This window comes from Mercurialis annua, linkage group LG1-X (genome assembly GCF_937616625.2).
Source record: "Mercurialis annua linkage group LG1-X, ddMerAnnu1.2, whole genome shotgun sequence".
Classification (NCBI taxonomy): domain Eukaryota; kingdom Viridiplantae; phylum Streptophyta; class Magnoliopsida; order Malpighiales; family Euphorbiaceae; genus Mercurialis; species Mercurialis annua.
Genome location: NC_065570.1, coordinates 7781515 through 7801834, shown reverse-complemented (window position 1 = coordinate 7801834; position 20320 = coordinate 7781515). Strand labels below are relative to the sequence as shown.

General features: G+C 31.9%; 3 protein-coding genes across 3 annotated transcripts; 2 read left to right on the top strand and 1 right to left on the bottom strand.

Annotated features, from left to right (window-relative positions):
* The first annotated feature begins 339 nt into the window (after window positions 1-339).
* LOC126677140 (receptor-like protein 7) lies at window positions 340-4125 on the top strand. The gene has a single exon (XM_050371619.2). It carries the CDS (start codon window positions 531-533, stop codon window positions 3927-3929), a length of 3399 nt encoding a protein of 1132 aa, XP_050227576.1. The 5' UTR covers window positions 340-530; the 3' UTR covers window positions 3930-4125.
* Window positions 4126-9589: 5464 nt separating this feature from the next.
* On the bottom strand, window positions 9590-10767 carry LOC126677171 (transcription factor bHLH140). Its single transcript, XM_050371663.2, has one exon. The coding sequence runs from the start codon at window positions 10263-10265 to the stop codon at window positions 9774-9776; it is 492 nt and encodes a 163-aa protein (XP_050227620.1). The 5' UTR covers window positions 10266-10767; the 3' UTR covers window positions 9590-9773.
* Window positions 10768-16563: 5796 nt separating this feature from the next.
* Window positions 16564-17638, top strand: LOC126664906 (uncharacterized). Its single transcript, XM_050357524.2, has 2 exons — window positions 16564-17054; window positions 17452-17638. Exons 1-2 carry the CDS (start codon window positions 16632-16634, stop codon window positions 17524-17526), a joined length of 498 nt encoding a protein of 165 aa, XP_050213481.1. The 5' UTR covers window positions 16564-16631; the 3' UTR covers window positions 17527-17638.
* The last annotated feature ends 2682 nt before the right edge of the window (window positions 17639-20320 follow it).

The window sequence follows — 20320 nt, the reverse complement described above, 5'->3', positions numbered from 1 at the left end:
TGCTAGACTTAAATATAAGATATTTTTAAAGTTTAAATTATCAATTTACACCCCTATAAAAAAAATTCAATAAAATGTATAGAAATGATAAAACCGATATAAAATATGATATGTATATACTATAATTCAGTTTTTTTATTATCGAAAAGAAAAACGCTTGTAAAGAGAAATAAACTCACGACCTTAATAGATTATTATTTAAGGTTTATATCATTTAAGTTATAATTTATTGGTTAATTACTATAATTCAGTTGGATTAAACCTCTCTACTGAGATTAACCATAATTTAAAATAAATAGATTTTTATAATGTACACATAAGAATCTAACAGTCTGTCTAATTTCATTTAACGGAACTTAATTGCTGACCCAATCAAAATCTTCTTACTAATACTAACATCTTCATTACCAAATCCAAACACATTTTTTGTACTACCACATTAATTTTCCTTAACCTGTACACCACCTAAATCTCAGACCAATCACCTCTTCCAAATTTGATTGTCATGATCGCCCCCTAATCTTCTGCAAATGAAGCAAAATCTATGGTTTTTTTCTAGTATACTCTTCTTTCATTTCCATGTAGCTTTTCTTGTTTCTGGCTCATGCCGGAGCGACCAGCAATCCTTGTTACTCCAGTTCCGCAGTAGCTTAACTTCTGATCCGTCTAAGTCTACAAGATTATTGCAGTGGAATTCTACTGCAGATTGCTGTGACTGGGCCGGAGTAAGCTGCGATAAAACCGGTCTTGGCCGTGTGATTGGGTTAAACTTGAGCAACGAGACGATTTCCGGTGGAATTGAGAGTTCAGATGCACTTTTCAGGCTTCAGTATCTTCAGAATCTTGATTTATCTTATAACAGATTCAATACAGCTATACCGGCTAGGTTTTCGAATTTGACCGGTTTGATTAATCTGAATCTGTCCAACGCTGGTTTTGTGGGTCAACTTCCTTTTGCTGTTTCAACCATGAAAAACTTGGTAACTCTGGATTTGACTTCTAATCCTTTTTATACTGGAGGTGGCTTACTGAAACTCGAGAACCCTAATCTTGCAACGCTGGTTCAGAATTTGACCCAGCTGAGAGAACTCTATCTGGACGGTGTTAACATATCTGCACAGGGGAATGAGTGGGGTCAAGCTTTATGGTCTTCTCTGCCTAATCTGCAAGTTTTGAGTTTGTCTAATTGTCTTCTTTCAGGGCCAATTGATGTTTCTCTTGCAAATCTCAGCTTTCTCTCAGTAATTCGGTTAGATGGTAACAATTTGTCTGCTCCAGTGCCGGATTTCTTAGCAAATTTTACTAATTTGACCGTCTTGCGTCTCAGCTCCTGCGAATTGAAGGGAGTATTTCCTCAAAGTATATTTTGGATATCGAGTTTAGAGATTCTTGAGTTGGCTTTTAACAGCGATCTTCAAGGGTATTTGCCGGATAGTTTTTGGAATTCATCTCTTCGGAGTTTGGTGATCAGCAACACAAATTTCTCAGGGAGACTACCGGAGTCCATTGGTGCATTAAGGAATCTGTCAAAACTAGATCTTGCACATTGCAATTTTAGCGGACCAATTCCGAGTTCAATGGAAAATCTGACTGAACTTGTCTATTTGGACTTGTCAACAAACATATTCGCCGGTCCAATCCCATCATTTGGAAGCTCCAAGAAACTGGTATATATGGACTTGTCGTACAATAACTTGTCTGGTCCAATCCCATCATTTGGAAGCCTTTCGAATCTCGTATACCTTGACTTGAGGTACAATTCACTTGGTGGAAGCATTCCTTCATCTCTGTTTGAAATCCCGTCACTGCGAAAGATTCTGCTTTCCTTCAACCAATTTGTAGGCCAAATTCTAAATTTCTCGGATGCATCTTCTTCGTCGTTAGATACCCTGGATTTGAGCAATAACAAGCTAGAAGGGCCAATTCCCCATTCGATATTTGAACTCAGAGAACTCAGTTCCCTGTCATTAGAATGTAACAACTTCAATGGGACCATAAAGCTAGATCAAATCCAACAGCTCGTTAATCTCACTACGGTTGACCTCTCAAACAATCTATTGACAGTGGATGCAAATGGTACAAATTCTTCATCATCTTTCTCCCCAAGGCTGACTTCATTAAAACTGGCTTCTTGTAATCTTGGAATGTTTCCGGATCTAAGAAACCAGTCAAAACTGCTGTTTTTAGACCTTTCGGACAACAGAATTAGTGGACCGGTGCCTGAATGGATCGGAGAAGTTGGCAATGTCTCTCTCCTTACACTGAATCTTTCAAGAAATCTTCTGGTGAGTCTACCAGAACCTCTTTCTCTTCCTAATACTCTTGCAATATTGGACCTGCACGATAACCAGCTTCAAGGTAATATCCCAACTCCTCCACGGCGTGTTACTTTCGTGGATTACTCTGACAATAAGTTTTCTTCCTACATTCCAAACGACATTGGCGACTACATCTCTTTTGCAATCTTCTTTTCCCTTTCAAACAATAGGGTTCGAGGAAGAATCCCTCAATCATTATGCAATGGTACTAATCTGCAAGTTCTTGACTTGTCCCATAACAGCTTGGATGGCTCAATACCATCTTGTTTAATTGAGAGGAGTAAAGATCTCCGTGTTCTAAATTTAAGGAAGAACAAGTTCAATGGCCGTATTCCTGATTATTTTCCAGAAAAATGTGAACTGAAAACACTTGATCTGAGTGGAAATTTACTAGAGGGGAAAGTTCCAAGATCTCTTACCAATTGCACAATGTTAGAGATTTTAGACCTCGGGAGCAACAAAATCAATGATGTTTTCCCATGTCTTTTGAGGAACTTATCAAGTCTACGGGCCCTTATTCTGCGAAACAACCAGTTTTCTGGTGATCTCATACATTGTCCAAGTATTAGTCCAAGTATCAATCCCACATGGACAAAGCTTCAGATTGTCGACATAGCTTCAAACAATTTTAGTGGTAGATTACCAAATAGTGTCTTGAGGTCATGGAAAGCAATGATGGGAGATGGAAATGAAACACATGATCGCATCAAATTCGATTTCCTACGAGTTTCTCAACTTTATTATCAAGATTCAATAACAGTTACCAGCAAAGGGCGAGAGATGCAGTTTATTAAGATCCTAACAATCTTCACATCCATTGACGTTTCGTGCAACAAATTTGAAGGTCTAATACCAGACGGTTTAGGTAAATTAAATGCACTCTATGTTCTCAACTTATCACACAATGCTCTAACTGGTGACATCCCACGATCTTTAGGCGATGGGTTGCAACTAGAGTCGTTAGACCTATCAAGTAACAATCTTACAGGAGAAATACCTCAGCAGCTTGCAGGCCTAAATTTCCTCTCTTTCTTGAATCTCTCAAATAACAAGCTATTCGGAATCATTCCAACAAGTACCCAACTCCAGTCTTTCTCAGAAGACTCCTTTGAAGGAAATAATGGATTATGCGGGCCTCCACTGCAAACAAAATGCTCAGACACACCACCTGCAAGAAAAACTGAATTTCAAAGGAACACAGAAAATGAGTTTGATTGGCGGTTCATAGTACCAGGCTTGGGATTTGGAGCAGGAGCAGCACTTGCTGTTGCACCTTTACTATTCTGGAAGAAAGCGAATGAATGTTGTGATGACCGCATTGATAAAATCCTTATGGTTCTCCTGCCAATGTTGGGGTTTGTGTACTACCCCAAGGGTGATTGGAGGATTGAACCTGACGAAACGTTTGAACTAGTAGAAGATACATCAAGTTATGATGACGATGATGAGGAATCCGAAGATGATGATATAAGAGGAAGGTACTGTGTTTTCTGTACGAAACTTGATATCACTAGAAAACGAGCAATTCATGATTTGAAATGCATATGCCATCACTCCCCACCATTCTCATCCTCTTCGTCTTCCTCATTATCATCCTCTGCTTCTTCATGAGGCTGCTGATAGTTTTTTGTGTTCTTTTGTAATTTGTAAATCAATAGAGAAAGAATCTTTGTTAAACCCTTAAGCCGGGTTTAAAGATAGCATAGCTTGAACATGTGCAGCTCTTGTTCTTTAGTTCTACATAGTAGCAGCTTCTTATGGGGTTACAAAACCTCGTTGAAACATTTTATCGAACAGGTTATGGTCATTGGCTCAACCTAATACAATTGGTATCAAAATCAAAAACCAATCCGGGTTGCGATTTTTCTTATTCTTGTATCCAAGTCAATTACCATAACTCAAATCTGAGAACGGTTTCCGAATTCTAAAGGTGTGAAGAAACCCATCAAGAATAAGAAAAACAGCATAGGCTCGTATAGGTTTCATGCCATGGACTCCATGGAATTGAGCCTGCTTTTTTAGTTGAAATCTGCAGAAGCTGAAATATGTTGTTCTTTTCTTTTTTCCTATGATTTTATTGAATTGATACTGAACAAAATAAAATAAAAATTAAATTAAAGTTGTAAAATGTAATTCCATTCGATTTTCTATTTTATCAATATATAAATTACTTTTTTTTTTGGTCAATCAACCAAAGCGCAACTATATTGCAGAAAAAAAGCCCAGGTTACAACCAGCCCAGCTGGGAAACAAAACTGGATGCTAACAGACTAGCACCAGCAAGCTCAAACAAAGGCTAAAGCCTTAGAAAACAGGAAACAAAACTAAAACTGAAAACAGACCAACACTCAACTTTAACTCGGCACATTTCTGACATCATTAGCAATTCTTGCGCAGATTTTGTCAAAACACTGCACTTTTTGATTGAATATAGCATCATTCCTGCTCTTCCAGAGATGGTAGACAGTTGCATTAAACCATAGCTTTCTGGATTTAGCTTTCCTGGATTTTCCTCTGGCTCTCCTAGTCAAGAAACTAATCTCTCTTCTCCAGCTAAAAACATGTCTGGTTTCATCAGAATTCCTCAAAGTCTTTTCCCAAATTTTTGAAGAAAAATTGCACTCAAAGAAAAGATGCTTGATGCTTTCAGCCTGCAAATTACACAGAGAGCACACACTCAAGGGAATAACTCCCCATCCAACCAGCTTATCTTTAGTGTTTAGTTTCCCCATTATAGCCAACCAAGTTACAAACGAATGTCTTGGGATCATTCCTGCATACCAGACAACACTATACCAAGGAACTTTATTTTGCACTAAGATCATATTATTCCAAGCACTGTTCACAGTGAAGATGCCATTCTTGGTTCCTTTCCACCTGATCATATCTCTAGAACCATCTCTAATCTTGAAGTTATCTTCAATAAACTTCCAAGCATTGAGGGTCTGGTCATCCATAGGGTCTGGTAGTACCCATCTGTTGTCTCTCCATAATTCTGCAGCTTTAGCCAATTTGGGAATATCTGTATCCTTCAGATTAATTTCAGGGAAAATTTTTCTAAGGGATCTTCCATTTAACCATGGGTCAAACCAGAAAGAGAATGTTTTTCCATCTCCCAAGTCATACTGGAAGAGCTTTTTTTATAGAACTTCTGATGTTAAGAATTTGTCTCCACACCCAAGAGCAGTCATTTGGCTTCTCTATGCCCCAAAAACTGAGTCTTTTTATATATGATTATTATAATGAGAAAATTTATTAGAGTACACTTTTTTGTATTTTATTTTCAACTACACACTCTTTTCAAACATATTTACAGTCGTATTTTTTTTATCAACAACACCTTTTTTTAATTTCTAAAGTTCATCTTTTGACTGATTTATGTTTTTTATGGAAATTTTTTCTTTTGATGTTTTTTATCGTAATTTTTAGTATAACTATGTTATTTTTATAGTGTATTTATGATATTTTTTAGTGTTTTTTTAGTGTAACTATGATGTATGTATGTAACTATAGTGTTTTTATAGTTTATACCACAAAAACACTGTAAATACACTATAAATGTGCAAATTCACCAGAAAAACATAGATGCTCCAGAAAAGCATAAAAAATTTGAGTGTCATATTTTAAAATTATATTTATATGTATAGATCTAGTATTTATATGTAGTATATGATTTGTGTGTATGGATCTATGATTTATGTGTATAAATCTAAGATTTATTGTTGTATGTATAGATCTATTCAGTTTGTTTTCAGATTTTCAGTTTGGCTTCATCTTCATCTTCTTCGTTTTTCAGATTTGGTATTTTCATTCTCAGATCTGAATTTCTTTAAAAAAAACGTATATAATTCGTATTATATACGAATTATATACAAAATTAATAAATTATTCAAATTATATACGTATTATATACCAAACATATATAAAATTTGGGAAAAATCGAATTTTATATAAAAATGTATCTTTATAATTATTTTTTAAACAAATTGTACTTTTGTAATTATTTTTTGTATTTCTGTTAAGAAAAAATGTATGTTACATTTTTATAAATATTTTCACTTTTCCCGGTATTTGTAAAAAAACTCTTACAAAAACACCAGAAATACATTATAACGTAAATACACCGGAAATACACTCTAACGTATATACACCATAAAAACACTGGAAAAACACCATAAATCAATTCATTTTTATAAAATTCGTAGCATCAAAATAAAAGAATAAGTCTTTGAACAAGAAAGAGATGAATAATTATATGAATAATAGAAAAATTTATAACAAAAAATAATGGCTAGATCTACAATAATCTATTTACAAAATATTTAAATCATCACAAAAAATCTAAACAATTACAAAAAAATCTAAAAACGATGTCGAAAAATCCATATCGCGAACGAAAAAAAATGAACAGAAAAGCAACAAGAAGAGACGAAAAATCCACCAAAAATAGACGAACAGAAGCATAAATGGAAGAGTAAACAGAAGATACGAACGGAAAAACGACTAGAACAGACGAGCGAAAAAGCAAACGGAAAAAAAAGAAAAGAAAACTTTGGAAGGAAGAAATGTAAAGAGAGAAGAGGGAGACTAATTATGTAATTTTTTTAACCTAAAATGAGATAATATTTTTATATATAATAGGGTATTTTTATAAAAACGTTTATTATTAATATAGAGTGAGAAATTATAGAAGATGGTGTAAAAATGATAAATATTTTTTAAAATAGTGTATTTGAAAAATAATCGCTATTATAATAAGCACATCTACGAGGATACAATAGCAAAAAAACAACAGAATATAGTAGAAACTCAACTTTTGAAAAAATAAAAAATATGACAAATTAGTCTCTCTAAACAACTAGAAGTGGTTTGGCTGCAAAAATCTCCTTTGAACTGGAATCTCTTAGGAGATAAGAACACATCTTTTTTCCATGTGGCGGCTTCAATTCATGCGAGAAACAATCAAATTGCAGAGATTATTATAGACGATGTTTGCTACTCCAACCCATCTGATAAAAAGGCTAAAATTAGCGCTTATTATCGTAGTCTCTATAAGGAACATACCCAGGTTCATTTCTCACTTAATTCGATGTAATTTAACTCTCTCTCAGCTGTCCAAGTTGAAGGGTTTTTCTTCGGATTTTTCTCTTGAGGAGTTAAACTCGGTTGTTAGGCATTGTGATGATAACAAAGCCCTAGGTCCAGACGGGTTTAATATGTTCTTCTATAAGCGCGCTTAGCAGTTCATGCAGGGGGGATGTATTTCGGCTTTTCACAAACTTTCACAAAACATGATTTTTTCCTGTGGGTTTGAACACAGAATTCTTAATTCTGATTCCCAAGTTTAAAGGAGCTAATTAATAATATTAAGGACTTTCGCCCTATCAGCCTTATTCTGATTCCCAAGCTGAAGATTTTAAATAAAAGATCATATCCTCGCTGTCAAGAACCTTTTTTTTCCAAGATCTTGATCTGAGCTTGTCTCATTCAACCTCTTCCATTTCAGCAGAAGTAGAAGCTACAAGCCAGCCAACTCTTTGTCATGGTTCTGAATCAGAGGAATATCAATGAGAACACTGTAGTACCCCCCCCCCCCCCCCCAAATCTCAGTTAACACATCATTGTTAATATTTGAAGTAAAGATACTCAATGCCTTACGATAATTTACGACGGTGTCAGAAGGAGTAGAAATGAAAAACCTTATACGAGTCATAGCGATAACAATTAAAAGCAAAGAAAAGATTAAATGATCAAGTAAAGGGAAGGAAATAGTCGAGCAAAATGAAAAGATTAGTTAAGAGATGGAAGGAAATTCCAAAAATGGAAAATCAAGCAAAAAGAAACGAAGAGAAAAGAGAATATTTAAGAAAGAGCCAAGAGACCACCAACGATTACCACATTAATGATGTGGCAACAGGAAAAATGAAGAGACAGAAAAAAAGATTTTTTTTGAAATTTAAATGAATTGAGAACAAAACCGCCAAAAGAAGGGTATAAATGTAAAAACTCCAGCCCGTATAAAAGCAAGAACAGTGGTACCGAGAAGTTGACCAAGAGCACGCATGAAGATCTTGTTATACGAGTGAATTTTATTCACAGAGAAACTGAAACCCAATCACGGCAGAACACTGAGCAAATATAAATACTTGAAGTATACTAGCTTGAAGGGGAGAGAGGCTAATGATATTGGATATAGGTTAACAATATCAGAAATAACCAAAAACTACGCCAGATCCTATAAGGATATGGTTCAATCGTACCAGAAATATATAAGACCAGAATAAATCATACTCAAACAAGGGTGGACAAACCGTACTAAATGTATCAGATTATATAAAATTCCATAAATACAGAGATAAAGATAAGAGCATAAATCTTATATGAGACCACACAAAGTCCTACTTAAACAAGTATGGACAAAGCGTACCAGACGTATCATATCAAATCTCATAAATGTTGGGTTAAGGTTGTAGAGTTCGAATAAAGCACTCATTCCGAGTGATTGAATCTAACTACAACACTACAGTGTCTATATAATTATTCAGATATAAACTTAATTCATTTTTTTCATACAAAATGACCATAATTTGTATACCGAAAACTGATTTAAACATTGAAGTGTATTCGGACCAAATATCAAGTCATTATAACCTATTCTGGTTTACAGATCGAACAAACAAAATCACTCCGGCCACATCAAAACTATCAAGTGAAACTTTATGTTTTTCTTTTCTTTTTTCTTTCTTATAATAACTGATAAGAGTGGTTTGCTTACTGGAGAAAAAAAATCGAGTTAATAACCGCTGGGAATTATCATAGAAGACTGTAGCTAAAATAAAGTAAAATATAGCTATGATCATGCTTCATATCAGAGTATCACTTCTTTTTAAGCTAAAAAAAAGTACTGCTTAAAAAAGAAATTAAAAGACACTGCAAACCTTAATTAATCTCCCCTGGACTTAATCATTAATTAGCTACAGTTCTTTCTTTAGTAAAAACTGGTTGGTATAATTCTGATTGCCATCTGCAACCTAACAACAAAAATAGCTTTTAATGCCATTTTTAGTGTAAAATTGCTGTCCAATCATACCTTAATTTTCACTACGAATTGGTGTGAATTTCAAGTGCTTGGACAAATTAAGTAGAAACATCAAAATTTTCATATTTTTATAGTATTACATATTCTAAATTATTAATTATATAGTAAAAAGATAATAAATAATATAAAAAACATGCAGAAAAATAGTTAAAAAGTATGCAGTACATGCTCATAACAACTAATTTAGCTTTCTTTACATAATATTGAATTCATAGAGAAATGTTACTAGTTTTTTTTTTTTAACATTAACTCTTAAACCCATTACAAATACAATTCCTAACCTTAAAATTACCAAATACTAAACACAACAACCCTAATTATCCAGACAAAAGAGACAACAAGTTAGTTTGCCATGTCTAGTTACCAAATGGATCAAAACCCATCCCATTTTCATCTCCTTGAAAGAAATAATCAGGCATTTCAGACACAAAGTTGGCATCAAATTCTGAACTAGGCTGCTGCTGAGGATGAAGAAGAGAATCACCATAGCTATAAGGATTATAAGGGTCATGATCATCCACAAAATTCATCAAAGTCTGATGAAAAACAATCTGAGTTTTCAAGAACTTAACGTAGTTGATAGCTTCCTCTAACATAGATACAGTGTCCATCTTACTCCCACCCGGAACCAAGCTCTGCAAGATCTTGAAACGGTCGCTAATACGATGTCTTCTTTCTCTAGCCGCCACGCTTTGCGGGTCGGTCGACAGCTTAACTCCTCCATTGTTGGTTCCTCTCTGCTTCTTCTTCTCTTTGGAAGTATTATTATTATTATTATTATGAAATGCAGAAGAAGTAGAAGAAGAAGAGCCATAAGAAGTAGGGTTTGTAGTGGAAAAATAGTTCATAATGCTAATTTGAAAGAGAGTCTAGAAGATACTGAATGGAGACTTTTGGTAGGGATGATTGTGGTTTATATAGAAGATGAAAAAGATGTGGATTTGATGGGTGGTGAGACGAGTCAACTCAGGTAATTATAATGTGTTTTGGCGCAGGATACGGGTGTCTATACTATAATTCAGAGAGCAGGGGGGCTAGGCCACGCAAAGGTATGTTTCCTTATTTTTAGTGCCTTGTTCGCTCAACTTGATTGTTGATGCTTCAGTTCTACCATGAATCGTATGATGACTTACAATTTTAAGGTACCCCTCGTGTATAGGAGTTAACTGTAGCGAGAGAGAAGAATGAATAGGTTGAGTTGAGTTGAGTTGAGTTTGGTTGGTATTCTTCTACGTGTCCTTTAGCTGCTGACAAAGGTCGCGCGTATTCTCATGCTCTTGCTTTATTTTGCGCAGCAATGGCCTTAATCTTTTTTACAAAACCGTCTTGCCGATGTGGACGAGACAAAGATGTACATTCGTACAGGAAGACGATAACCATTTTATAAAAAAATTATAGTTCGGTAACTATATTGTAATTTTTTATAATGCGGAGAAAAAGATATCATTCTATAACCATTTTATAGCTTTTTATAATTTAATATGTTTAACCCCGTTACTAAAGGATAAGGATATCCCTACATTATTGGTCAGTTGTTGCAGTAGCTTTTTATCACGAAGTGAATCAGCAATGGTGTTGCATTGTGAGGTGATAATATTCTTGAATGATTTGATCCAACTTCACATAATAATCCAAAGTTTCCATGTTCATCTTCTATAGCAGATCTAGATCAAAAACATTACATTTTCAAAATGATACTCTAACAATAATAAGTTGATAGCTAGGCCAAAATAGCAGATTTTTCAGGTGATAATTGTTAAAGCAAATCTTGTATAGCACAGATACTCTCAGCTTGAATGGAGAAGTGTAGATTTGCAGAAGGATTCGATAAAAAGTTGAAGATGATGATAAAGTAGAGGATTAGGTAGGGGTGGGGGTCCTGGCTCTCAAATGGAAGAGGATAAATCTAAGCAACTAAAATGTGTGCCGGGCCTTTTTGGCGTACCAACGGAGACTTTTTCTTCCTTAGATTACACACTATTTGCTCAACCACAAACTGTTCATGTTCCCTTCATTTAGTAGGGCAAAACTATAATAACTAAAGGTTAAGCTCCGTCTTATCAGCGCTCTTTTTTAGGGTTTAATTTTGAAGCCAGCAATTAGCAATGCTACTTCTTAGATTTGATCTAATAAAGGTTAAATATATTTTAAACGGTTATCGAATTATTAATTAATGTAATATTTAATGATTGGTTATTATATTTATTATTGTCACGTGTCATACAATTATAATGGATATTCATAATTCTACATGGCGAACTTGGTTCGCACAAGTACTTCTCCCTTTTATTTAAGATTCCGACCCCCACACTAATTTTGATACCTAGTATGAATGCATGCAGTAAAACCGAAAACTTAATTCATGGGAAGGCATTTACATTAGGGCTGTGCAAAACCGAACCAAACCGAACCGTTTCACCGAACCGAACCGAAATTACAATTACGGTTCGGTTTTTTAGTGACTATAGTTTGGTTCGGTTTGTAATTAGGTAAAAGTTTGGTGTTCGGTTTTTGGTTCGGTTTGAGCATTTTAAAAACCGAAAAAACCGAAAAACCGAACAATTAAATAAAAAATAAAAAAATATATAAATATATGTAAATTTATATTTTTTTGGTTTAATATTTTAATTATATTTGATATATAAGTCAATAAACTTCATACAACATATAATTATTCTAATAACTATATAATATATTTATTAGACACTTATTATTTAATATTAGAATTTATTTTATGATAAAAAAAATTAAAAAATGGAGAAAGTAAAAAATTTCGGTTTTCACCGAACCGAACCGAACCAACCCGAACTTTTCGATTCGGTTTGGTGTAAGCCAAAATTAAAATTCGGTCCGGTTCGGTTTGAGATTTTTACCAAACTTCGGTGTTCGGTTTGTTCGGTTCGGTGACCGAACCGACCGAACTAACCGAACGCACAGTCCTAATTTACATAGCAGAACAACCGTTTAATGGTTTTTTGTCTAAAAAAGAAAAGAAAAACTAAATCAAATAATAAATTATTTGGTGTTTTTTTTATTGTGTTAGACTACAATTATTTTTTTATTATAAAAACACATAAATAACATAAATTTTGAATTTTGAATTTTATTACATAAAATAATTTATTTTTGAAGGTTTTGAATATTGTTTTAATAATAACTAAAGTATCAATTTGTATATTTTAACAAAAATATGGAGAATATAGGCTAACATTCAAATTCATATACACATGTTGTGAGTCTTCAAAAACAAGCTTTTTTATTTTTCTTTCTTCTACTAAACCCTAAAACTTTCATTCTAAACTTGCAACAACACACATGTGAAGGAGGGGGGGCAGCCCCGGCAGGCCGCGACAGCCTTAATACGAGTGCCGGTCCTAGACATGCCGCCCCCTAGTTCTCGCTCCTCGATTTGGTTCATGTATAAATGTGTATAGCCGTCTGTCACTGAGTATGGTAATGGATTTGAACGGAAAATAATTTTTGTGAACTAAGGATACAGAATGAGGCAAATGCACATGTGGCTCCGGAATTTACGTAAATGAGTGGGTAGAGTAGGAGAAAAACAAGTTAAAAAATATTAAAAGAAACCCTAACTAATACCATAATTATTACTACTATTATTCTTACTTGTACAACTAAAATTACCTCAATTTTTTTCCATCTTATGTCAAAGCCCCACATCAGTCAAAAACAAAAAACCACAAAACTTGCAGATCAGTTGATGTATATATGTCACTGAAGAATGAAATGATTACTTCTATATTTAACTAAAAATAAATTAAAAGGAGTTTAGGCTGAGTTGACTGCTTAACAAAACCATATCAAAAGAAGATAAAACTATAACAAGTCTGCGACAGGAGTAGGTAACCTTTTACGTTGCCCATTTCACGTTAACATTTCATGTTCAGACCCACGAAAGTAGGGTACTTATGTAAGGTTTTATGTTCTTTCTTTCTTGTAATTTGTGGTACATAACATTAGTTTCCTGCAAAGTTTTTTGTGTTAAGTCAAGTTACTGTCCAAACGCATGGTACTTTCACTTATCCAACCCAACTCAATCGAATTAACTGAAATTTATTGAACTACAATCGTATTGAACTGAATAATATGTCTGATTGAGTCGGTTATTCGATTAACTGAATAATCTAATATCATCAAAATTAATTATTAGAAAAATAAAAAAAATATATAGTTAGGTGTCTTATTACTTACAAATTTAAGAGCAAACCCAATATAAAATTGTAAAAATAGATAAAACGCATATTTGGATTCTTACATCACTATTTTTTTTTAATTGGATCCATCCATTATAATTTATATATAGATAAGCTTTACACTTTTAATATCGTATCCTTCCATCATCAAAATATTAACGGTGTAAATCGGACAAAAAACCCAATAATGGACTTAATTACTTTTAATAAAAATAACAGTGCAAGGATCCAATTCTCTTAAAAATTAATGTAAAAAAAGTAAAAAAGTCACTTTCAATTGCACTAACAACTCGTGAAGTACACTCACTTTATTTTCTTGCTGGAAATGTCTATAGAATTAAAAAAATAGACTTAATATTGACAAATAAAAGTGAAAAATACAATTCAAAAAAGTGAGTTAGTATAAAATTCAAATATATATTTTTCATAAAAATAGCTTAACTAAAAAATAACAATATATAAATTTTATTAATTCGGTGTTAATTTACAAATTGGAAACCGAAAACCAAATTAAAGCAATCTTTTTAAAAAACATTAATCATAAACTAAACTAAATTTATTGAAAATTAGACCAAATAAAATTTTAATTCTATCTAATGCAGAACCCTAGCCTTTGGGCTATATATATGAATATTGTAGTCTTTTTCTTTTTATTTCTTTGTGGTGAATACACGATAACTGGTGGTGTTGCAGTTTTTGAGTAATAGAAACGTTATTAAAGATTCGTGAGTTTCTGCTTTTCTTATGTTTATGTCTAATGGTGAAAACAATTGTCGGGTGTTAAACTAGAAAGTCCAAATGATAAAATTGAACCAAAGAGTTATTTGATCTACTTGTTTTGGGAACAAATAACAAAAAAATGCAACTGTTTGATCAAATCTAACCACTCCTGGTTGGAATAGTATTAGTACGGTAGAATGTATTTTTGAAATCAGTGCTTTAAAATATGAATGAGGTGGCCAAATCGATGTGGTATGATTTAACTAGTTTAATTACCGATAAATAAAAAGACTATAATTAATTTTTAGATAATTCGTCAATTTTACAGTTCACATTGTTTTTTAATTCAAATTGATTGAACTCTATTTTAAATTTTTAAGAAAAATCGAATCAAATTGTTCTTAGGTTCGTGATTGAAAAAACCGTTCGAGTCCGATTTATAAACACTCGTTCAAACTTGAAAATTTAATATTCAAAATTTGTCTCGTTATAATAAAAAGAAATAGTACTACTTAAATTCATTTGTACATATAATGTTATTATATTTGGTTAAATTTTTTATTTTGAAAAGGAAAATAGTGAGTGCTACTTAAAATTAAGTTATGTTTAGACAAATTAAAATAACTTAATGCAACAAGACCAAATTGTAGGTGATATTGCATTCCTAGTAGCAAATTGTAGATGATATTGCATTCCTAGTAGAAAGATGAGGTGAAGTTGCACTCTCAATTATATAAATATATAGATTTTTAAAAATTTATAATAGAATTGGACTCTACTCTAATTTAAAAGTCGTTCTGCTTTACTTGACATGCTATTTAAGTGATTTAAATAGCTATTTTCCATCTCAAAGCAATGGACAATTAATGCATAAATTAATTTGTGGACAAATTAATATACGAATTTGATAATTATATGACAATCAGCTCCATTTTGACAAATTAGTTTACAAATTAGGAGGAAATTCTCAATTAAAGGATAATTAGCTTATAAATTGAGAGGCATATTGTCAAAACGGGGCTAATTGTGCATAATCCAAGTTTGTATACTGATTTATGTGTAAAATTAATTTATGTGTTAATTGCTCATTAGTTACAAATTGAGAGGACATACTTATACTTAAGTCCTACTTATATTTTGTTTAATAAGTAATGGAAAAAATTGAAAACTATCTAAATTGACTGTAATATTTTGAAAAAATATGCATGTTTTATATTTTTTTATGGAATCAAAACTTAAAAAGATTTGTTTTTATTTTTATAATTTTATTCAATTTATTGTCGATAGGTAACTTTAATTCATTCATATGATCATCTTCAGTTGGACCTTGACTTGCTAATTGTGTGTGTGAAATAGCCTAATGTATCCTGGAGCAATTCCAATCAACAATCTCCGAAGTGAAGGATAAGAATAGGTCCAATCTTTTAGTCAGTATACCCAGCCCATTATCAAAGTTATTTGGGAAAATTAAATAAAAAGAAAAAAATTATAAAAATACGTGTTTTTAAAAAGAAATTATAAAAATACATATTTTTTTTAAAATAACTTTTAATATTTTTTTAAATTACAATAACTATAACAAAATGAAGATGGTAATTAAATTACAATAACTATAACGAAATGAAGATGATAATGGTGACGATAATAACGAACGAAGATAATAACTTCAACATGGAGGCAACAGACGGAGGCGAAACGCAACCATGGTAAAGATGGAGCAGTGGCGGTAGAACAGAAAGCGGTGTATTAAATATAAAAAAAAATGTGTTTTTTTTGTGGTGGTGGCTGCTATAATTTAGGAAGAGAAGAGAATAATAAGGATTTATAGTTATTATAAATTTTATATGATATTTATAATAACAGTTTAAAAAAAATCCGCCTATAGTAGTTTTGTAATATCTCAGTATAGACCATACTTTTGAAAAATAAATCCTAATCTTGATTATTTATATAAAAAATACTAAAAATATCAAAATAAGTAAAATTTATTAGAATAAAATATTTAAATTATAAAATTAATTTTTTTTAGGGAAAGATAATCGAAGAACACTCAAGATGGTGCTTCTCATTAAAAACAAAGGTGCTTTCTCCTTTCTGCTGGCTTTCTGGAACCTTATCAATATTCCACGTGCCGTAACACGTGTCCATCTTCGTCCACGCGTCAACACACGCCTATTACGAGTCCATATAAAGGTTTATAGTCTCTGGGTAATTTTCGAGCAAAGATTGTATACGTTTAATCAAATTTCAATCAATTTATAAAATCTTCTACACACAAAAATGGCTGATGAATTCAGATTGGTCTCACCGGCAATAGATCACGAAGGAAAATTACCAAGAAAGTACACAGACGAAGGACAAGGCGCACGCAAGAATATATCTCCACCGTTGGAATGGTACAACGTGCCGGAAGGGACGAAGAGCTTGGCGTTGGTGGTTCAGGACATTGACGCACCTGACCCGGACGGTCCTATTGTTCCGTGGACCGTCTGGGTTGTGGTTCACATACCGACTACTGTTAACAGGATTCCTGAAGGGTTTTCAGGCAAAGAAGAGCAGGTCGGCGGTGAATATGCGGGGATTATGGAAGGTAATAATGATTTGAAGGTTCCGGGGTGGCGTGGACCTATGCTTCCGAGTCATGGCCACAGGTTTGAGTTCAAGCTTTTTGCGTTGGATGATCAAATTGACCTCGGACGCACTGTAAGTATATATATGCATGCTTAGCTGTAAATGAAGATTTGAGTTCCGTTTGGGTGTGATATTTATTATTTAAGGTAGTTTATAAATTAGGTTAAGGTTTTTTTTTTTTTTTTAGATTATAGGATTCTAATTAAAAAATATCATTGAAGTTATAATTTATGTAAAAACAGGTTTGATACTGATAATTTTTAACATTTGAAGAGGGCATTTTAGGCTCCACTCCCACGAATTAATTAGGAACTTAATAGAATGCTGTCCAACTCAAATATCATTTGAGCCATGGCTCATTAGTTGCGTTTAATCGGATCAAATTTAATCCAAAATTATGATAATTGTTTTTCGCGAGTGTATTTCGATTGTTGGCAGTTTGGTGGTTATGATATTTGATGAGATGCAGGTGACAAAAGAGAGGGTGTTGGAGGCAATTCAAGGGCATGTTCTGGGGGAAGCGGTCCTCATGGCCAAGTTTTGATAACCAAGAATGGCCAAAATGTATGATTTAGCTCTTTTTATTGTAAATTAAAATCTGTAAATGTGGTTTGTGATTATATGTTTTATTAATTTTGTGATGGAAGTTGTGCTAACAGATGGGATGTTTGCATTTTGGAACTTTCTAATTTTTGATTATTAGTTGTAAAACAAATACTGGGCACAAAGGTTTATTTTCCCAAATAATTTGGATCAAAGGATTAAATAAAGGCAAAATGTTGTAAAAAAGCCAAACCTTTAATAAAAGTTTCACAAAAGTCCTAATCTTTTAATTTTATCGATTTTGGCCAAAAATTGATTATTTGGTTTCACAAAAGTCCTGATCTTTCAATTTTGTCAATTTTGGCCAAAAATGACTTTTTAATATTTGACATGCCACATAGGCGTCACATAGGTAAATTGAAATCAAATTGAGAGTTGGCCACAATTGAAACCAAATAATTTGTTTTTGGTCAAAATCGACAAAATTGAAAGGTCGATTTGATCTTTTTACGGCATTTGGCCTTAAATAAATGGCTAATTCTCTGGAAAAAAAATTCCACCTTCACGTTACAAATCACCAATTCAATCCAATTATAAGTTTTCACCAGTAAACGCAATTTTTGATGGAAGGTAATCACCAATTTTTGATGTAGAGTTCGAACTTATATGTTGTTCAATTGAGTCTTTGAATTAGTTAATTTCTTAACAATATAATATATAAATTTGTTTTACAATTTATATTATTAAAGTAGGTTTTTTTATAAAAAAATTTCAACTTTTACTTTGGAGATTATCTTATTTTTTAAGGCTTAATTACTTAAAAAAAATCATCTTTAATTTTTTTTTTTATATCCTAACTTTTTTAAAAAGCCATATGTATCTAATTTGGGATTTTTAGTTTTCATCCTTATCCAAAAATATTAAATTATATTCTTTTCATTTGAAAAAGTTTAAAATAATCATTTATTTTTAATCTATATAGTAATTAGATATTAATATTATTAATAATATAAAAATACAATTTTCTTCAAAAACAATTAAGAATAATAATAAACATCATTTAATTTTTATTAATTTTTTTGGAACCGCCGCTGCCCCTTTTCACCGGAGAAGGAGTGAATGTGGAGGAGCAGGAAGGAATGAACGTGGAGAAGGAGCAGCCGCCACTCTTCCTCCGATGAGAAGGAGCGGCAACGGTTCCTCGGTTGATTTCGGGAAGAATTTTTTTTTATTTTTTTATAAAATTAAAAAATCAATTAATTATTAGAATATATTTGAACATTTTTTAAGTCGAAGAACTTGTTTGTATTTTTTAAAATAGAAAAAAATATGGTATAATTCTCCATTTAATTATTTTTAATAATTCATATTTGTTAAATTGTCAATTATATCCTTATGTTGTGTAGGGACGAAATCTAAAAAATTAAAAAAGGTACAAATGACTTTTTTATTACATAATAAGGCTATAAAACGAGAAAAAAAATTAAAATGGAGTTTTTTTTATATATAATTAGGTCTATTTTTGAACATCTTCTTATATGTTAGTTATTTATGAAAATTAATAAAATTTGGCATAAGAAATTTAAAAAAAAGAAAGAAAGTTGTTTGATCTCATTATGTTTATTTGTATAACAAAAAATGTTGGAATTATTTTTCAAATATCTGTTTTGGATAAAGTATTTACACTATTTTACTCCATCTTTTATTCTTATCCCACGTTACCTAATAAATTAACTTATTTACCAAAAATATTCACTATATAAAGAAGATTTATCTTATTTTAGGTTAAATTTTTACATACCCATCTTTTTTCTTTCAGTTCTTCTCTCTTTCTCTTCTTTTCTTCTTCTTTTTCATTTGATTTTCAGTTTATCTCCTCCGATTATTTTTCTTTTTGTTTTTTCCATTCGTCTTTCCGGTCGCGTTTCCGTTCGTCTACTTCTAGTAGATTTCTCGTTGTTTTCGGTCGTTTTTCCGTTCGCGCTAGTCCGTTCTCCTCTTCCGTTCGCATTATGGATTTCTCGACTCGTTTTTAGATTTGTGTAATTTTTTAAATTTTTTATAATGATTGAAATATTTTGTAAATAAATTATTGTAGATTTATAATTTTTTAGTTATAAAATTGTTCTATTATTCATATAATTATTTATTCTGTCTTTCTTTTATTCATAGATTTGTTTATTGCTACTGATTTTATAAAGAAAAAAATTGATTTATGGCGCATTTGTAGTAATTTTATAATATATTTACGTTTTAGTGTATTTTTGGTGTATTTATAGTGTATTTCTGCCATTTTTAGTATATTTATGGTGCATTTACAATGTTTATAATGTATTTGCAGTGTTAATGGTGTATTTGCAGTGTTTATGGTGTATTTGCAGTGTTTCATGGTGTAAGCCACAAAAAACACTACAAAATGCCATAAATACACTACTTATACACTATATATACACTACGTATATATTATATATACACTACTTATACACTAATTTTACACTATATAAACACCATAAAAACACTATATATACATTATTGTTACACTATAAAAAATAAAATAAAAATCAGAAAAAAAATCTATAAAAAATAAAAATTAACACTATATATACACTAATCTTACACTATATAAAAAAAATTGTCGGTTCGGTTCAATCAGTTCGGTCAACCAAACCGAAAAAATGGAAAACCGAAATTGAAAATCGAAAAAAGATATTTTTGAAATTAAAAAAAAAGATATTTTTTATAAATAAAAAAAATCAAAACTTGACAGTTAAAGGTGTAAATAAGTTATCAAAACA